Here is a 21,068-nt window from a genome sequence, read left to right as displayed (position 1 = left end):
GTGTATTTTGAGATTACTCCTCTCTTCTGTCTGTTTTTTTTTGTCTTTTTTTGGCTCTCTCAATCAAGCTTTTCCCAACTCTGGGAAGAACTGGGAAGAGAAGACCCCTATTATTCTCCCTTTCATCAGAGCTAGAGGGAATGCTAATGCTGGAAATTTATAAAGTGGAATGGTATAGTAAATGGTCTGGGTAGATGTGTGTGGAGCAAGAGGAATAAATGTATTAAAAATAATAAAATTAACTCTACTATCCCTTTAAAAGGACTTACTGTCCATCTGTAAGGAGGCTAGCTGAAGCTGTTAGCTCCTTTAGGGTCTGCCTCAGCTTTGGAGCCAAGGTCATGCTCTTCTCAGAGTGGCCTCCTGCCAGCGGTTGAGTGAAGCAGTGATATAAGAGCCTTGCCCTTTCTGCCCAGTACTAGATTCCCCCTGAGTGGCCGTCTTTGCTCCCTGGCTCTCTGTTGGACAGGCTTTGTCAGGCCTGCATTGTGATCTAATGGCTCCTCCTACGCAATCCTGCTGCTTCTGCACTTTTTCCAAAAATGACTTCCTGTTAAACTTTTTTCATTCTGAATTCTGTTTAGCATCTGCTTCCTGGAGAATCTAACCTGCAACACAGTTCGTATATAAAACACCCTATTTTCTTCATTTTACTGGCTTTACCTCAGACTTTGCATATAATGTCATAGGAGTATAAATGAATGCTTACCTCTGTGTGTATGTTTTCTTTGTAGAAAATTTAGGGAATACAGATAAGCACTAAGACGATGTTTTGGAAATTATTAATAGTATTCCAGCCGGGCGCGGTGGCTCAAGCCTGTAATCCCAGCACTTTGGGAGGCCGAGGCGGGTGGATCACGAGGTCAAGAGATCGAGACCATCCTGGTCAACACGGTGAAACCCCATCTCTACTAAAAATACAAAAAATTGGCTGGGCATGGTGGCGCGTGCCTGTAATCCCAGCTACTTAGGAGGCTGAGGCAGGAGAATTGCCTGAACCCAGGAGGCGGATGTTGCGGTGAGCCGAGATCGCGCCATTGTACTCCAGCCTGGGTAACGAGCAAAACTCCATCCCAAAAAAAAAAAAAAAAAATAGTATTCCCACTAGAAGTAACTGCTGATAATGGCTTATTTTGGCAAACTTTATTTATTTATTTATGACGGAGTCTCACTCCGTCGCCCAGGCTGGAGTACAGTGGCATGACCTTGGCTCACTGCAACCTCTGCTTCCTAGGTTCAAGTGATTCTCCTGCCTGAGCCTCCCAAGTAGCTGGGATTACAGGCATGTGCCACCACACCCAGCTCATTTTTGTATTTTTAGTAGAGGCGAGGCTTCACCATGTTGGCCAGGCTGGTCTCGAACTCCTGACTCAGGTGATCAGCCTGCCTCCCAAAGTGCTGGGATTACAGGCATGAGGCACTGCACCTAGCCAGTATTCTGGCAAACTTTAGAGAAGTGCATGGGTATTCAGCTCAGTAAATTTTTTACAAACAGAAAACATCTGTGTAACCAGTACCTAATCAGGAAACAGAACTTTACTCGTATTTCAGTTGCCTTACTTGTAACAGCATAAATTAATTTAACCTCTTTTTGAACTTGATATAACTGTATATCAACTTGATATGATTGTATAGTATATATTCTTCTTTTTCTTCTTCTTCTTCTTCTTTTATTTTGAGACAGGGTCTCACTCTGTTGCCCAGGCTAGAGTGCAGTGGTGTGATCATGGCTTCCTGTAGCCTCGAACTCTTGGGCTCAGGCGATCCTCCTGCCTCAGCCTCAGCTGGGACCACAGATGTGTGCCACCACACCCAGTTAATTATTTTTTTGTAGAGATTGTGTCTCACTATGTTGCCCAGGCTGGTCTCAAATTCTTGACCTCAAATGATCCTCCTGCTTTGGCTTACTAAAGTGTTGGGATTACAGGCATCAGCCACTGTGCCTGGCCATTCCTTTGTCTTCATGTGTGTGTGAGATTTTGAGATGGTGTCTCTCTGTATTGTCTAGGCTGGAGTGCAGTGGCACAGTCTTGGCTAACTGCAACCTCTGCCTCCCGTGTTCAAGTGATTCTCTTGCCTTATCCTCCCAAGTAACTGGGATTACAGGCACATACGTCACCAAGCTCAGCTAATTTTTGTTTTTTTATTTGGTTCTTGTGATGGTCTCACTCTGTTGCCTAGGCTGGAGTGCAGTGGAGTGATCCCGACTCACCACAACCTCTGCCTCCCGGGATTAAGCAGTTCTCCTGCCTCAGCCTCCCTAGTACCTGGGGACTATAGGCATATGCTGCCACACCCAGCTAATCTTTGCATTTGTAGTAGAGATGGAGTTTCACCTGTTGACCAGGCTGGTCTTGAACTCCTGACCTCCAGTGATCCTCCCACCTTGGCCTCCAAAAATGCTGGGATTACAGGCGTGAGCCACTGCACCCAACTTAATTTTTGTATTTTTTAGTAGAGATGGGGTTTCACCATGTTGATCAGGCTGGTCTTGAACTGCTGACCTCAGGTGATCTGCCTGCCTCGGCTTCCCAAATTGTTGGGATTACAGACGTGAGTCACCATGCCCAGCCTTCTGTCTTCTTTTGGTTAACATTATGTTTGAGAGATTTATTTATATGTATGTAACCTGTGGTTCTTTGCTCTATAATATTTCATGGTAAATGTACCACAATTTATCTGTTCTATTGTTGATAGACATTCATGTTGTTCCTAGGTTTTTACTGCCTGGATCTCTTATGGTACCTTCTATTGTAAATATTGCCTTGTATTTGGCATTTTAGCAAGTGAAGCTTATTCTTGGAACATTTACTATCCTTTTTTTTTTTTTTTTTTTTTTTTTGAGACAGAGTCTTGCTCTGTGGCCCAGGCTGGAGTTCATTGGTACGATCTTGTCTCACTGCAACCTCTGTTTCCCAGGTTCAAGTGATTCTCCTGCCTCAGCCTCCTGAGTAGCTCGGATTACAGGCATGCGCCGCCACACCCGGCTAATTTTTATATTTTTAGTAGAGACAGGGTTTCACCATGTTGGCCATGCTGGTCTCAAACTCCTGACCTAAGGTGATGGCCTGCCTTGAAATTCCAAAGTGCTGGGATTACAAGTATGAACCACTGCACCCAACCAAGAATTACTATATTTTGTAAATGGAAATAACCGCTACTAAAACCAGAATGCTATAAATATAATGATGTCTTTTGTTTCTAAAGTCAGTATACTAGAGCAATGTGAAAATAATAATAAAAGTGAGATTTTTTTGGCAAAGTTATCTTGGGGTAAGCACCGCAGTTGCAGGCACTGGTGGGAAGTATTCTTGGGGCAAATGGGAAAAGGGTTAAGTAAATCGTCTGGAGTAAAAGTTTAGAAAAACTGTTATTTCTGTTTTGTTTTTTGTTTTTTTCTGAGACAGACTTTTGCTCTTGTTGCCCAGGCTGGAGATCTGTGGCGTGATCTTGGCTCACTGCAACCTCCAGCTCCCAGGTTCAAGTGATTCTCTTACCTCAGCCTCTTGAGTAGCTGGGACTGTAGGTGCAAACCCTCATGGCCAGCTATTTTTTTTGTATTTTTTAAAGTAGAGATGGGGTTTCACTGTGTTAGCCAGGATGGTCTTGATCTTCTGACCTTGTGCTCCGTCTGCCTCAGCCTCCCAAAGTGCTGGGATTACAGGCATGAGCCACTGCACCCAGCCCGGTGCTGGGATTACAGGCATGAGACACTGTGTCTGGCCAAAAAACTTATTTTTTAACCCATATTCTCAGAATGTTATTACTTTTTGCAGGACCCAGAGTTAGTTTTTTCTTCAAAGTTTGAGGTCTTATAGATCACTGTTCTTGGCCAACGAGGCTGGATGCTCTTCTCTTGCTGTCAGTTAGATCTTTGAGTTAGAGGAATTGTTGGAAAACGAGTTTTCTGGTTAATGGTTATACCAGACCTTAGCTGCCATTATGATTTTCAGTGAAGAGAAAAAATGTAATCAGAGGCCTTTGGGGATGGGCTTGGTATTTGAGCTGTACCTGTCAAATTAGGGTGGCTCACAAACGGTGTGGGAAAGTGAAGAGCAGATTTTACACTGAGAGTGGAAACGAAATTATGAAGAGCTTGGATGTGCATGCCTGAATTGTTTTTGAGTTTCTGACAGTGGGATACTGATACTTGTGTTTTACCTATTACAGCTGTTGAGTGGAATGTCATGGCCAGCTCCTCGGACAGTGAAGATGACAGTTTCATGGCTGTGGACCAAGAAGAAACTGTGCTGGAAGGGACAATGGAGCAAGATGAGGAGCCCCACCCAGCATTGGAGGCTGAGGAGACTCGACATAATAGGTCCATGTTGGAGCTGCCAGAAGAGGTTTTGGAGTATATCCTGTCCTTTCTCTCACCGTATCAGGAACACAAAACTGCAGCCCTTGTCTGCAAACAGTGGTATCGACTCATCAAAGGTACTGTGGAAAGGAGAAAGGTTTATTTATTGATTTCAAATTTCATTGATTTATTTTTAGACTCCAAATTTAGTTTTTTTCTTCCCTTAAATGTATTATGGTTATAAAATCTAGCATTAGATGATACTACATTTTCCTTTTTTTCTTACCCTGGTGAGCCACTGCACCTGGCCAGTAAATGCAGGCTTAAAGATTCATATTCAGGCAATCTGGCTTTAGAGTCTATGCTCTTATTAAGGCTGCATATTGTCTCTGAGTAGCTACTTTTAGCAACTGTGTTCTTTTGAAAAGCTTTTGTCACTTGAATTTTATCTCTAAACTGCAAAGACCCTATGTACATCCTTTACTTTTTAAAATATGTTTCTTGGCTGGGCGCGGTGGCTCACACCTGTAATCCCAGCATTTTGGGAGGCTGAGGCAGGTGGATCACCTGAGGTCAGGAGTTTGAGACCAGCCTGGCAATGTGGTGAAACCCTGTCTCCACTAAAAGTACAAAAAGTTGCTGGGCATGGTGGTGAGCGTCTGTAATCCCAGCTGTTCGGGAGGGTGAGGCAGGAGAATTGCTTGAACCCGGGAAGCAGAGGTTGCAGTGAGCTGAGATTGCGCCGCTGCACTCCAGCTTGGGTGACAGAATGAGACTCTGACTCAAATTATAAATCAAGTTAAGGCCGGGCACGGTGGCTCAAGCCTGTAATCCCAGCACTTTGGGAGGCCGAGGCGGGTGGATCACGAGGTCAAGAGATCGAGACCATCCTGGTTAACATGGTGAAACCCCGTCTCTACTAAAGTACAAAAAATTGGCTGGGCATGGTGGCGCGTGCCTGTAATCCCAGCTACTCAGGAGGCTGAGGCAGGAGAATTGCCTGAACCCAGGAGGCGGAGGTTGCGGTGAGCCGAGATCGCGCCATTGCACCCCACCTGGGGTAACAAGAGCGAAACCCCGACTCAAAAAAAAAAAAAAAAAAAAATCAAGTTTCAGCTGGGCGCCATGGCTCACACCCATAATCCCAGCACTTTGGGAGGCTGAGGCGGGCAGATCATGAGGTCAAGAAATCGAGACCATCCTGGCCAACATGGTGAAACCCCGTCTCTCCTAAAAATACAAAAATTAGCTAGGCGTGGTGGTGCATGCCTGTGGTCCCAGCTACTCGGGAGGCTGAGGCAGGAGAATTGCTTGAAACCGGAAAACGGAAGTTGCAGTGAGCTGGGATAGTGCCACTGCACTTTAGCCTGGCGACAGAGCGAGACTCTGTCTCCAAAAAAACCAAAAAACAAAAAACAACTTTCTCTTTTTCTCATCCTTTTCCTAATAAGGATTTCAACTTTTTGCTAAATGTTTATGTTGCTAGCCATGCTGTATTTTTAATTAGCAGAAAGCAGTTATTGGCTTCATTGCATCTTAAGTGGAAAGGGCCCATTTTTTTTGTTTGAAGATGATCAATCGAGTCATTTTTGATCAAAGCAAGTATTGTCTTGATGTGTTCTTTCCTGGGGGAATAAGGAAGCCAAAGATATAACAGAGAACAACCTTTAGATCAGAATCAATCAGCTTTAAAATATTTTCCTTGCATCAAGGTGGTTCTTATGGGGAGGGGAGTCCTTGTCAACTCCCAAAGTCCACCTAGAGGGCTAAGGACCAGCTGTGTTGAAACTGCTCTGTGGGCCCTGTGCTCATTATTATAACTGCTAATACTGGCACACACAACCTGCTTCTGTATTCTGAGTTAATGGGCTCTTCAGGAGAGATTGGCTCCCTGCCCTGTGGAAATACATGGTTTCACTTCTCAAATAAAGGGAGGAAAACCACAGATAAGGGACTGTGAAATCAAATATATGAATTTATGCTTAGGTTTTCTTTGGCAGTCTTTTATGTTTTTAAAGAGAGAAGAACCCTACCCTAATGGTCACAGTCTTAGATCGATCTTTCTGGCAGAAGTCACTGAGGAGATAGTTTTGTTTGTTTGTTTTTAAGTTTAATAGACTCTTTTTTTTTTTTTTTTTTATTTTAATAGCACATTTAGGTTCACAGCAAAATTGAGCAGGAGAAACAGATTTCTCTGAGCAGGTGCGGTGGCTCACGCCTGTAATCCCAGCACTTTGGGAGGCTAAGGTGGGCAGATCACCTGAGGTCAGGAGTTCAAGGCCAGCCTGGCCAATATAGTGAAACCCCATCTCTACTAAAAATACAAAAATCAGCTAGGCATGGTGGTGGGCACCTGTAGTCCCAGCTACTCGGGAGGCTGAGGCAGGAGGATCGCTTGAACTTAGGAGGCAGCGGTTGCAGTGAGCTGAGATCAAGCCATTGCACTTGAGCCCGGGTGACAGAGTGAGACTCCCTCGCAAAAAAAGAAACCGATTTCTCATGTACCCCCTACCCTGACACATGTATAGCCTCTTCCCCTACCAGAGTGGTACATATGTTACAATTGAGGAACCTATACTGAAACATTGTATTATCAACATCCCCCACCAGAGTGGTACATATGTTACAATTGATGAACCTATATTGAAACATTGTTATATCCCAAGTCTAAAGGCTGGAATGCAGTGATGCAGTCTTGGCTCACTGCAACCTCTGCCTCTCAGGTTCAAGTGATTCTCCTGCCTCAGCCTCCTGAATAGCTGGGACTATAGGCATGCACCACCACACCCAGATAATTTTTGTATTTTTTGTAGAGACAGGTTTCATGATGTTGGTCAGGCTGGTCTTGAACTCCTGATTTTGTGATCTGCCCACCTCGGCTTCCCAAAGTGCTGGGATTACAGGTGTGAGCCACCACGCCCAGCTTCTTCCTTATATTTTGAGATAGGGTCTTGTTCTGTTGCCCAGACTGGAGTGCATTGGTGTGGATTTTGGCTCACTACAACCTCCACCTCCCAGGTTCAAGTGATCCTCCCACCTCAGCCTCCCAGAATAGCTGAGACCACAGGTGCTCACCATCATGCCTGGGTACTTTTAAAGAATTTTTTTATAATGACAGGATCTTGCTGTTACCCAGGCTGGTCTCAAACTCCTGAGCTCAAGTGATTTTCCTGTCTTAGCAAAGTGTTAGGATTACAGGCGTGAGCCACTGTGCCCAGCCGCCTCCATTTCTTTTCATGATTTGTTAGCTCTTTTTTTGTTACTGCTTAGTAATATTTCATTGTCTAGATGCATTGCAGTTTGTTTACCTGTTCACTTACTAAAAGGGTATCTTGGTTGCTTCCAAGTTTTTACAATTATGAATAAAGCTGGTGTAAACATTTTTGTCCAGGTTTTTATGTGGACATTATTTCTCAGCTCCTTTGGGTAAATACCAAGGTGCACAATTGCTGGATCATATGGTAAGAGGTTGGTTAGTTTTGTAAGGAACTGCCAAACTGTTTCTTGAAGTGATTGAACCATTTTGTACTCCCACTGGCAGTGAATGAGAGTTCTTGTTGCTCCACATTCTCACCAGCATTTGTAGTAGTAGCTGGGATTTTCATCATTCTCATAGATGTGTAGTGGCATCTCATTTTAATTTGCATTTCCCTGTTGACATGATATAGAGCATATTTTCATGTGCTTATGTGTTATCCATATATCTTCTTTGAAGTGTCTGTTTAAGGTCTTTGACCCATATTTATTTCTGCATATATATTTTAAATATATATGTATACACACACATACAGATTTATATATATATATATATATATATTTATTTATTTATTTTATTTTTTTGAGACAAGGTCTTCCTCTGTCACCCAGGCTGGAGCACAGTAGCATGATCATAGTGCATTGTGGCCTCGACTTCCTGGGCTCAAGCAATCCTCTTGCCTCAGCCTCCTAAGTAGCTGGGACTACAGGTGTGTACTGCCACACCCAGCTAATTTTTGTATTTATTTATTTTTGTAGAGATGGAGTCTCACTGTGTTGCCCAGGCTGATCCTGAACTCTTGGGCTCAAGTGCTCTTCCCACCTGAACCTGCTAAAGTCCTGGAATTATGAGCCACCACGCCAGGCTTTTGACCCATTTTTTTTTTTTTTTTTTTGGGTGGGGGTTTTTCCCTGTTACCCCCGATGGGGGGCAATGGCTCGATCTCGGCTCACCGCAACCTCCGCCTCCTGGGTTCAGGCAATTCTCCTGCCTCAGCCTCCTCAGTAGCTGGGATTACAGGCACGCGCCACCATGCCCAGCTAATTTTTTGTATTTTTAGTAGAGACGGGGTTTCACCGTGTTGACCAGGATGGTCTCGATCTCTTGACCTCGTGATCCACCCACTTCAGCCTCCCAAAGTGCTGGGATTACAGACTTGAGCCACCGCGCCCGGCTTGACCCATTTTTTAATTGGATTGTTTATTAATATTATTGAGGGCTTTTTTTTCTTGAGACGAAGCCTTGCTCTGTTACCCAGGCTCGAGTGCAGTGGCATAATACTGGTTCACTGGAACTTCCTCCTCCTGGGTTCAAGCAATTCCCGGCTAATTTTTGCATTTTTAGTAGAGATAGGGTTTCACTATGTTGACCAAGCTGGTGTCGAACTCCTGAACTCAAATGATCCACCCGTCTCGGCCTCCCAAAGTGCTAGGATTACAAGCGTGAGCCACTGTGCCTGGCCCTAATATTGTTGAGTTATAAGAGTTCTTTGGATATTATATGTAACCATCTTTTATCAGATACGTCTTTTGCAAATATTTTCTCTCAGTCTATCTTCTCATTCTCTTGACAGTATTTTTCACAGAGCAGAAACTTTTAGTTTTAATGAATTTTGGCTTATCAGTTATTTTTGGGAGGGGATTAAGGTCTTGCTTTGTCACCCACGCTGGAGTCTAGTGGTGTGATCATGGCTCACTGCAGCCTCGACCTCCAAGGCTCGAGCGATCCTCTGACTTCAGCTTACCAAGTAGCTATACTACAGGCACATGCCACCACACCCAGCTATTTTTTTTTTCTTTTTTTCCAGATGGAATCACTCCATCGCCCAGGCTGGAGTACAGTGGCATAATTTTAGCTCATTGCAACCTCTACTTCCCGGGTTCAAGCAATTCTCCTGTTTCAGCCTCCCAAGTAGCTGGGATTACAGCAAGTAGCTGGGATTACAGGTGCATGCTACTATGCCTGGCTAATTTTTCTGTTTTTTTTTGTTTTTTGTTTTTTGGGTTTTTTTTTTTTTTTTTGAGACGGAGTTTCACTCATGTTACCCAGGCTGGAGTGCAATGGCGCGATCTCGGCTCGCCGCAACCTCCGCCTCCTGGGTTCAGGCAATTCTCCTGCCTCAGCCTCCTGAGTAGCTGGGATTACAGGCACGCGCCACCATGCCCAGCTAATTTTTTGTATTTTTAGTAGAGACGGGGTTTCACCATGTTGACCAGGATGGTCTCGATCTCTTGACCTCGTGATCCACCCGCCTCGGCCTCCCAAAGTGCTGGGATTACAGGCTTGAGCCACCGCGCCCGGCCTTTTTTATGTTTTTAGTAGAGACGGGGTTTTACCATGTTGACCAGGCTGGTCTCAAAGTCCTGTCTTAAAGTAATCCACCCGCCTCGACCTTCCAAAGTGCTGGAATTACAGGTGTGAGCCACTGCACCTGGCCACACCCGGCTAATTAAAAAAAAAAATACTTTGTTGAGACAGGGTCTCCCTATGTTGCTCAGGCTGATCTTGAACTCCTGGACTCAAGTGATCCTCCTACCTTTGCCTCCCAAAGTGTTGGGATTACAGGGATGAGCTACCATGCCTAGCCATTCTTTCTTTCATGTATCATGCCTTTGGTGTTGTGTCTAAAAAGTTGTCCCCAGTCACAGGTCATCTGGATTTTCTCCTGTTATCTTCCAGGAGTTTTATGTTTTACATTTAGGACTGTGATTCATTTTGAGTTCATTTTCGTGAAAGATGTCTAGATTCATTTTCTTGCATGTAGATTTTGATTTGTTTTAGCACCATTTTTGGAAAAGGCGCTTTTTTTTCTTTTAGGGATGGGGTCTTCTGGCCAGGCATGATGGCTCATGCCTGTAATCCCAGCATTTTGGGAGGCTGAGGTGGGCAGATCACTTCAGATCAGGAATTTGAGAACAGGCTACCCAACATGGTAAAACCCCATCTCTACTGAAAATGCAAAATTAGCTGGGCATTGTGGCACACACCTGTAATCCCAGCTACTTGAGAACCTGAGGCAGGAGAATCATTTGAACCTGGGTGGTGAAGGTTGCAGTAAGCTGACATTGCGCCACTGCACTCCAGCCTGGGCAACAGAATGAGACTCCTTCTCAAAAAAAAAAAAAAAAAAAAAAAAAAGTGATGGGATCTCTCAGCCTGAGAACATAGCCAAACCCCATCTCTACAAAACAACAACAACAAAACCAGAAATTAGCCAGGTGTGGTGGTGCATGCCTGTAGTCCCAACTACTCAGGAGGCTGAGGTGGGAGGATCCCTTGTGCCCAGGAGACAGAGGTTGCAGTGAGCAGAGATTGCACCACTGCACTCCATCTAGGTGACGAAGCGAGACCCAATCTCAAAAGAGGGTGCAGGGAAGGGAGGTGGGGTCTCACTGTGTTGCCCAGCTGAAATTCAGTAGCCGTTCATAAGTGGGATCATTGTGCACTATAGCCTCAAACTCCTGGGCTCCAACGTTCCTTCTGCCTCAGCTTCTCATTTAGCTAGGATGACAGGCATACGTCACTGAGCCTGGCAAAAGGCTCTGTTTTCTCCATTGCATTGCCTTTGCTTCTTTGTCAAAGATCAGTGGAGGCTGGACGCAGTGGCTCATGCCTATAATTCCAGCACTTTGGGAGGCTGAGACGGGATGATTGCTTGAGCTCAGGAGTTTTGAGACCAGCCTGGGCAATATAGTGAGACCCCACCACTATTAAATACAGTGGACTGTATTTGTATGGGTCTATTTCTTGGCTCTCTATTCTGTTCCATCGATTTATTTGTCTATTATTTGTGAATACGACACTGTCTTTTTTTTTTTTTTTTTTTTTTTAAGACAGGGTTTCACCATGTTGGTCAGGCTGGTCTTGAACTCCCAACCTCAGGTGATTCGCCCGCCTTGGCCTCCAGAGTGCTTGGATTATAGGCGTGAGCTACCACGCCCATCCCACACTGTCCTGATTACTGTAGCTTTTATAGTAAGTCTTGAAGTCAGGTGGTGTCAGTCTTCTGACTTTGTTCTTCTTCTTCCATGTTTTCTTGGCTATTCTGGGTCTTTTGCTTCTCCACATAAACTTTTGAATCAGTTTGTTGATATGCACAAAATAACTTGCCGGGGTTTTGACTAGGACTGCGTGGGATTACAGGCATGAGCCACTGTGCCTGGCCTCTCACCTTTTAAAAAACTTTCCTGGCTGGGAGTGGCGGCTCATGCCTTAATCCTAGCACTTTGGGAGGCTGAGGCAGGGGGATCACCTGAGGTCAGGAGTTCGAGACCAGCCTGGCCAACATGGTGAAATCCTGTCTCTACTAAACATAGAAAAATTAGCTGGGTGTGGTGATGCATGTCTTAATCCCAGCTACTCAGGAGACTGAGGCAGGAGAATTGCTTGAACCCAGGAGGCGGAGATTGCAGTGAGCCAAGATTGCACCACCACACTCCAGCCTGGGAGACAGAGCGAGACTCTGTCCCCCCCAGCATAAAGAAACAAAAACTTTCCTGAGTTATATATTTCATAATCCATTTTAGCCAAGCCTGGTGGTGCTTGCCTGTAGTCCCAGCTACCCAGGAGGCGGAGGTGGGAGTATCACTTGAGCCTAGGAGGCAGAGGTTGCAGTGAGCCAAAGTCATGCCACTCCTGTCTGGGTAACAGAAGGAGACCCTGTCTAAAATAAATAAATGAATAAATAAACAAAATGTAATCCATTGTAAGCTAATGCTTTATTATAGTTTCCAACTATAGATATTTACAGAACACCTGTTATGTTCCAGACATTGTTTTTTTGTTTTGTTTGAGATAGTTTCGCACTTGTTGCCCAGGCTGAAGTGCAGTGGCATGATCTTGGCTCACTGCAGCCTCTGCCTCCTGGGTTCAAGCAATTCTCCTGTTTCAGCCTTCTGAGAAGCTGGGGTTACAGGCACCCACTGCTACGCCTGGCTAATTTTTGGTATTTTTAGTAGGGACAGGGTTTCATCATGTTGGCCAGGCTGGTCTTGAACTCCTGACCTCAGGTGATCTGCCCGCCTCAGCCGCCCAAAGTGCTGGGATTACAGGCGTGAGCTACTGTGCCCAGTCTCCAGACATTGTTTTATCATACTCTTTTATAAGGCTGAATTATCCCCCAACACCTTTGTTTTGGAGTAAATAATATCAATGATCTTGATATGTTGCCTTATGAGATAACATAAAAGGGACTAGAGTCACAGTGTGAGCTAATTTTGTAATTTTTAATGTCACTTCACCTCCCTGAACTTGATAAAATGAAAAGATTGCCTTTTGGTTTTAAAATTGTATTTCCTTTCTTTGAATGAAAATCAGATAAATTTGGAATTCCTCAAAGAAACTTGTCTTATAGAAATGATAAAAACAGGTAATAGACACAATTTTAATAATTTGATTTCTAAGTTTAGTGTCTGGACTGAAGGATTTATTGTTTCCGTCTTTAGGTGTAGCTCATCAGTGTTACCATGGTTTCATGAAGGCTGTCCAGGAAGGAAACATTCAGTGGGAGAGCCGCACTTATCCTTATCCTGGAACTCCAATCACTCAGCGGTTCTCACACAGTAAGTATTTACTGTGAAAACAGATTCCACCCTGCCTGTGGTCATGTTTCTAGAAACTTCTTTGGAGGCAGGTTTTTTTGTTTTCTTTGTTTTTGAGACAAGGTCTCAGTCTGTCACCCAAGCTGGAGTGCAGTGGCATAATCACAGCTCACTGCAGCCTCCACCTCCCCAGGCTCAGGTGATCCTCCCACCTCAGCCTCCCAAATATTAGGACTACAGGCGTGTACCATCACACCTGGTTAATTTTTGTATTTTTTGTCGGGATGGGGTTTTTCCATGTTGCCCAGGCTAGTCTTGAACTGAACTCAAGCAATATGTGTGCCTTGGCCTCCCGAAGTGCTGGGATTACATACATGAGCCACCACGCCTGGCCAAAGCACGTATTTTATCTGACATTTATTTATTTATTTAGAAATGGAGTCTCACTCTATTATCCAGACTGTGATGTAGTGGCATGATCATGGGTCACTGCAGCCTTGACTTCCTGGGCTCCGGCTGTCCTTTTGCCTCAGCCTTCCGAGTAGCTGGGACCATAGGTGCATGCCACCATGCCTGGCTAATTTTTGAAAAATTATTTGTAGACCTGGGTTCTCACTATATTGCCCAGGGTTGTCTTGAACTCCAGGGGTCAAGTGATCTTCCCACCTTGGCCTCCCAAAATGTTGGGATTACAGGGGTGAGCCACTGTGCCTGGCTATTATCTGACTTTTTAAATGAAGAGAATGTAAAATTAGATTTTATATTAATTTTATAACCAGAATTAGGGAAAAGTGTCAGCCTAAATATATTGTAGGCAGTTTGTTAAGAATTTTATATTCTGATTTTTCTTTTTTTTGAGACAGAGTCTCTGTTGCCCAGGCTAGGGTGCAGTGGCGAGATCTTGGCTCCCCTCAACCTCTGCCTCTCGGGTTCCAGCAATTCTCCTGCCTCAGCCTCCCGAGTAGCTGGGACTATAGGCATGTGCCACTACACCTGGTGAATTTTTGTATTTTTAGTAGAGATGGGGTTTTGCTATGTTGGCCAGGCTGGTCTCGAACTCCTGACCTCAGGTGAACTACCCACCTCAGCCTCCCAAAGTGCTGGGATTACAGGCTTGAGCCACCATGCCCAGCCCTCTGCTTTTTCCTTGGATTTTTCTCTGTTCCAAAGTGGTCAAGGTGTTATGCTTAGAATTTTAAACATCTGACATTATCTAAGAGGAAAACAAAGCAAAGCTGTATATGAGGGTATTTCTAAGGTCTTGCTTAGGGAGCAGTCAGATTTTAGTACTAGGTCATATAATGATATTTTAACATAGCATATGTTTAACAAACACAAAATTTAAATGGACTCTAACAAAAAGTTTGAATGTGACAGGTATTGATTATAAAATACAAATTTGGGCCAGGTGTGGTGGCTCATGCCTGTAATCCCAGCACTTTGGAAGGCCGGGGCAGGAGCATCACTTGAGGTCAGGAGTTCGAGACCAGCATGGCCAACATGGTGAAACCCCATCTCTACTAAAAATATAAAAATTTGCTGGGCGTGGTGGCGTGTGCCTGTAGTCCTAGCTACTCAGGAGGCTGAGGCAGGAGAATTGCTTGAACCCTGGAGGCAGAGGTTGCAATGTGCTGAGTTTGTGCCACTGCACTCCAGCCTAGGCAACAGAGTGAGACTCTGTCTCAAAAAAAAAAAAAGAAAAAGTGGCAGTTCCCCTGTGCTCTCTCTCCTGCTGCCTTATAAGAAGGTGCTTGATTCTCCTTAGCCTTCCACCATAATTGTAAGTTTCCTGAGGCCTCCCCAGCATTATAGAACTGTGAGTCAGTTAAACCTCTTTCCTTTATAAATTACTCTGTCTTGGATAGTTCTTTATGGCAGTGTGAAAACGGACTAATACACCGCCTCAGTCTTGCGAAGTGCTGAGATTACAGGCGTGAGCTGGCCTGCCCTTCTTAACAGACTGAAAATGTCCTCTTCCCTGAAAGTCATCTCAAAGATAAAGTCAAAAACCACGTTCTTTACCAGCTTCTCTCAATTTCCTCACTGTGGATATTAAGTTCTTTTCTTCTTTTCTGCTTCCCTAACATACTGTTCATACCTTTCCCCATTTTTTATTACCATCTGTCTTTTGTCATTATTATCTGTGTGAGAGAGGCTGCATGCAAAAAAGGAAAGACCTTTGGAGGTAGGAAGCAAGTTTCTTGGCTTGTCTGACCCATGGTTTCTTTGCCTGAAAAATGGTTATGACAAACTCTGTTTGTGCCACAGGGTTGCTAAGAAATGCAATTGAGAAAACGCTTGTAAAAATATGTTTTAAGGTTGAGGCAGGAAAATGACTTGAGCCCAGGTGTTCTAGACCAATTTGGGCAACATCTCTATTTAAAATTAAAATGTATGTGTATATTCTAAGCTGTAAAAAAGTAGGATGGTGATGGTGTCTCCCCCCCAACAAGATTGTTGTCTACTTCAGGACAGACAGGCTGCGTGTCTTAGACATTCTTCTACCATTTTTTTTGGTTTTGTTTTTGAGACAGGTCTCACTCTGTCACCCAGGCTGGAGTGCAGTGGCATGATCTTTACTTACTGCAACCTCCGCCTCCCAGATTTAAGTGATTCTCTTGCCTCAGCCTCCCAAGTAGCTGGGATTACAGGTGCCCGCCACCACGCCCAGCTAATTTTTGTATTTTTAGTACATGTGGGGTTTTGTCCTGTTGCCCAGGCTGGTCTCAAACCCCTTGGCTCAAGCGATCTGCCTGCCTTAGCCTCCCAAAGTACTGGGATTACAGGTGTGAGCCACTGCGCCCAGCCCTCTTGTACCATTTCACAACATCTTGTTCATAGTTGATATCTAATAAATTTGATATCAGTACATTCTGATACCTAATAACTTTTGTGGGCTTAAGTGCAACAAAGATATGCACAGTACAGCATCTTTCCTATGGAAAAGCCTGGGACAAAAAAAGAAGGTGAAGTAAAAAGGCCGATTCTAGAGCCAGGTGCAGTGGCTCGCGCCTGTAATCCCAGCACTTTGGGAGGCTGAGACAGGCAGATCACTTGAGGCCAGGAGTTCAAGACCAGCCTGGACAACATGGTGAAACCCCGTCTCCACCAAACATACAAATATTAGCTTGGCGTGGTGGCACATGCCTGTAATCCCAGCTACTCGGGAGGCTGAGGCAGGAGAATCACTTGAACCCGGGAGGCAGAGGTTGCAGTGAGCTGAGATTTTGCCACTGTACTCCAGCTTGGCCGACAGAACAAGACTCTGTCTCAAAAAAAAAAAAAAAAAAAATTAAAGGCCAATTCTAGCTTTTTGGTCAATGTATGCATAGTTAATCATGCAAGCTTCAATGTAGAATGTCCTTTTCAGATTGATGTAGGGGTCTTCTGAGCTCTCAACATTATGCTTTGAAAAGTGTTTCAGTGTTTAGTCAGGTAATACAGTCAGGTACGTGATGCTGATCATGCTCCTGCAGGAGCCAGCAGGCCCAGACTAGATAACCACCCTTGCTGCTTCCATAGTTACGTAATTATAGACCTTATCAAGTATGTTCTGGCTTGTAGGTGTGAGACACATGACAGCATAGTCTCTTTAAGCATGGGATAAATGCCTCAGGGTCTTTCCCTGGATACAGGTGGAGAAACAAAAGAGAATTTGACGTCTGAAAATGCAAAAGTGTATCATTCATTTAGTGAGCATTTATGGAATGCTCCACACACCGTGGAAAATATGAAACTACTGGAAGATCTTGCCCTTGAGATGATTATAGAATAGTGGAGAAGTGTTCAGAACTGTGAGGAACTCTTCTCTTGCTCTGTGTGTAATTAAATTGCGACTATTTGACCTGTATTTTAATAGGGATGATTAGTATGTATCTTGTAAGTCCGTTTCAGAAAATTTCATTGAAGAGATTTAGCAATTGGAATAGACATTCTCAGCATTATTTCTTAGCCCAGTATTCATACTGTACTATGAGCTATAACTGTGTAGCACATTCCAGTGGTCTAGGTGTTCTGAAAGGAAAATGCTTTATTTGGGTGGAGAACTTGGGAACAGGGAAATTACTACTGGAGCACTGGGAGTTGCTCAAATTCTTTTTGCTAAAAGGCTCATTGAACTTCTTGGGTCTACTTCCCTGCCCCCCTAAGATCAATATATAGGTGTCTTAAATAAAAAATAGGCACTAAGGAAAGTTTCAGTAGGCTAGGGTGCTTAAAATAGTTGAGCGTTTTATTGATAGTTATTTTCTTGTTCCATTATATCTGAGTTCTAAATATAGCTGCCTAAATTGACTCCCTTCCTCTTCCAACTTTGTTGATAATTGACTGCCGGTCACTGAAAATACAGTAGTGTGTGAAACTTGCTGTTTTAGTGCCATTAGCTTTGCATACTTCGGGCTGTGCCTTCCTCTTCCAGAAACCTTTGTTTGGTCTAGAGAAGCAAGAATATGCCAATTGCTGTATTTTAGTATAAGATTAAAATACATGTGATAAGGACCCCAGGGCCCAGCTGTTGGCTGGGTTTTCAGTCCAAATAGAGAAGAAAAATGTGGGCCAGGCGCGGTGGCTCACGCTTGTAATCCAGCACTTTGGGAGGCCGAGGCGGGCAGATCACAAGGTCAGGAGTTTGAGACCAGCCTGGCCAACATGATGAAATGCCGTCTCTACTAAAAATACAAAAAATTAGCTGGGCGTAGTGGCACGTGCCTGTAATCCCAGCTACTCGTGAGGCTGAGGCAGGAGAATTGCTTGAACCCAGGAGGTGGAGGTTTCAGTGAGCCAAGAAGGCCCCATTGCACTCCAGCTTGGGAGACAGAGCAAGACTCCGTCTTGAGGGGAAAAAAAAAAAAAAAGGCAGCCATAGGACATTGCTAATTTCTTTTCTGGAGGTCTGTAGTATAAAGAGGAGAAGAATGTTCTTTTAGTGACCCAACCTGGTACCAGTTGGCTCATTTCAAAATTGCCCCATTTGTTGGGATTACTAGATCAATATCAGTCTAAGAGGACAAAGATATCTGGAGTTGAGCTCCCTTGGTGGAGATTAAATTGTGGCTCCAAGTAATTGTCCTTTTGTTTGTCTAATGTCTTCTAACTTGATCCTTTGCTATTTGTAGTTGTTTTTTTGTTTTTCTTTTTGTTTTTTTGAGACAGAGTCTCGCTTTTTCGCCCAGGCTGGAGTGCAGTGGTTCAGTCTTGGTTCACTGCAACCTCTGCCTCCTGGGTTTAAGTGATTCTCATGCCTCAGCCTCTCAAGTAGCTGGGATTACAGGCTTGTGCCACCTTGCCCTGCTAATTTTTGTATTTTTAGTAGAGAGGGGTTTTACCATGCTGGCCATGCTGGTCTCAAACTCCTGGCCTCAGGTAAGCCACTGTGTCCAGCCTGTTATTTGTAGTTCTTTTTTTTAGACTGAGTTTTGCTCTTGTCGCCCAGGCTGGAGTGCAATGGTGTGTTTTTGGCTCACTGCAGCCTCCACTTCCCAGGTTCAAGTGATTCTCCTGCCTCAGCCTCCCGAGTAGCTGGGATTACAAGCATTCGCCAGCACACCCGGCTAATCTTTTGTATTTTTAGTAGAGATGGGGTTTCACCATGTTGGCCAGGATAGTCTCGATCTCTTGACCTCATGATCCACCTGCCTCGGCCTCCCAAAGTGCTGGGATTACAGGTGTGAGCCACCGCACCTGGCCTATTTGTAGTTCTTAATAGATCTGAAATATGAGCCATGGATTAATTGGACTTTACGTCTTAATAGAGTTCTGGGGATACAGTAAATATTTTGCAGGTGTGAACCTATTAATGGCTAGATGGTGTTTTATTTCTTCACATCTGTTTTTCTCTAATTTCTTTAGTAATTTTAAAAGCCTGCAGCTCCATTATTGCACAGTGTCAAAGGTCAGATAATTTGGATTTAACCCTTCCACTGACTGAGACTATTGGGTTTAAGGCACTAAACATACTGCTTTCATTACCTCTTAACTCCCTCAGTTTTCTGACTTGAACTTCTTACTGTAGAGAGTCCCAAAGATCTAACAGGTAGACTGAGTTAAGGAACAAAAAGGGAGAACCGGTGCATTGGCTCTCGCCTGTAATCCCAGCACTTTGGGAGGCTGAGGCAGGTGGATCACCTGAGGTTCGGAGTTCAAGACCAACCTGGCCAACATGGTGAAACCCTGTCTCCACTAAAGATACAAAAATTAGCTGGGTTTGGTTGCATGTGCCTCTAATCCTAGCTACTCCTACTTGGGACACTCAGGCAGGAGAATCGTTTGAAGCGAGCAGGTGGAAGTTGCAGTGAGCCAAGATAGTCCCACTATACTCCAGCCTCGCCCGCATAGTGAGACTCTGTCTCAGGAAGAAGAAAAAAAAAAGGTTATTCCCAGAGCTAGTGTATATCACAGAGGTGATTATAGCAGTAGCGTTGGATGAGTCAACAGTAGTAGCTTTTACCTTTTTCTGAACTTGGGTAACTAGTGCCATAGTTCAGAAGAGACCTCCAAGCACTTTGGGAGGCCGAGGCAGGCAGATCGCAAGGTCAGGAATTTGAGACCAGCCTGGCAAACATAGTGAAACCCCGTCTCTACTAAAAATACAAAACCTTAGCCAGGTGTGGTGGCAGGCGCCTATAATCCAAGCTACTTGGGAGGCTGAGACAGGAGAATTGCTTGAACCTGGGTTGCAGAGGTTGCAGTGAGCCGAGATCAGGCCATTGCACTTCAGCGCGGGCTACAGTGTGAGACTCCAACTCAAAAAAAAAAAAAAGGAAACCAAGAAAAAAATAGTGGTGTGCTAAACTGAATTAGACCTACAAATATGCTAGATGATCATTAAAGCCATGCATAGTTAAGTCAATCTGTGAAGTACTTTTTCCTTTCCCCTTCCTTTTATGTGACACTTAACAGTTTCACATGAACATTGAGAAGTCTTTTTTTTTTTTTTTTTTAAACCTCTTGAATGCATGAAATGGATGGCAGGGAAAACTTTGCTTGGGTCTTTTCCTGAAATCCAAGATGGTAAATTCAAGACTGCAAGGAGTGTGGTTGTCATTTCCGGAGTATAGAGACTGCAAGGTGGCAGAAGTTAGCACTCACGAATCTTGTCTACATTCTGGCTTTGGTCTTTGCAGTTTTAGTGTAACAGCCCTTCTCACAGTCATTGCCTCTTTTTCTTAGGAATGCCTGGTGATGTGTATACAATCATCTAATCAAAAAAGCCTTTTTTCAGAGATCTTGGTCCTTTTTAAATGTTACTGCTCTGGTTTTCCAGTCAGAATCAACCAGCATGCCTTGGTAGCTCTTGGATACATACTGGGACTTAATGATTTCCATGCTTTTTCTATCTGTTGCTTTGGGACTAGTCCAAGATCATACTACTTCTGAGTTTCCCCCACTGCCCTTTGGAATTAATGAAAACTGTATTTCTTTAATCACATTGAACTTTATGTGTAGTTACTTCATAGTGTTAATTAAAATTGTTTCCTCTCATTGTGTCATATAAAGATTCATTTATTGGCCGGGCACAGTGGCTCAAGCCTGTAATCCCAGAATTTTGGGAGGCCGAGGTGGATGTATCACCTGAGGTCAGGAGTTCGAGATCAGCCTGGCCAACGTGGTGAAACCCTATCTCTACTAAAAAAAAAAAAATTAGCTGGGTGTGTTGGCACACACCTGTAACCCCAGCTACTCGGGAGGTTGAGGCAGGAGAATCACTTGCACCTGGCAGTCAGAGGTTGCAGTGAGCCAAGATCCTGCCACTGCACCCTAGCCTGGGTGACAGAGGAAGACTCCATCTCAAAAAAAAAAAAAAATTTCATTTATTAATTTGTGCTTCAGGTTTAATTTGAAAACAAAAACAATGGAGGACTAGAGGAAAGGAATAGGAGGACATAGTACCTGTGTGGGCACTATGTTTGCCTAGCTCTAGAGTATTATGATACAGATGTAGATTAATTATGCAGCTGTGCTGAAACTTTCCTCA

The 21,068-nt window shown here is 44.1% G+C and overlaps 1 protein-coding gene across 1 annotated transcript in view; it reads left to right on the top strand.

The window, feature by feature from the left end:
* The window catches only part of FBXO42 (F-box protein 42), a 97,498-nt gene that overhangs the window by 33,042 nt on the left and 43,388 nt on the right, over positions 1–21,068 (top strand). The window contains exons 2-3 of the mRNA XM_032300535.1: positions 4,171–4,437; positions 13,001–13,117. Coding sequence (XP_032156426.1) covers positions 4,188–4,437; positions 13,001–13,117 — 367 coding nt within the window. The 5' untranslated portion in view covers positions 4,171–4,187. The remainder of the gene's footprint in view (positions 1–4,170; positions 4,438–13,000; positions 13,118–21,068) is intronic.

Source organism: Sapajus apella, unplaced genomic scaffold (genome assembly GCF_009761245.1).
Source record: "Sapajus apella isolate SASKATOON/1434 unplaced genomic scaffold, GSC_monkey_1.0 scaffold43, whole genome shotgun sequence".
Taxonomy (NCBI): Eukaryota; Metazoa; Chordata; class Mammalia; order Primates; family Cebidae; genus Sapajus; species Sapajus apella.
This window is presented reverse-complemented; position numbering and strand designations above follow the sequence as displayed.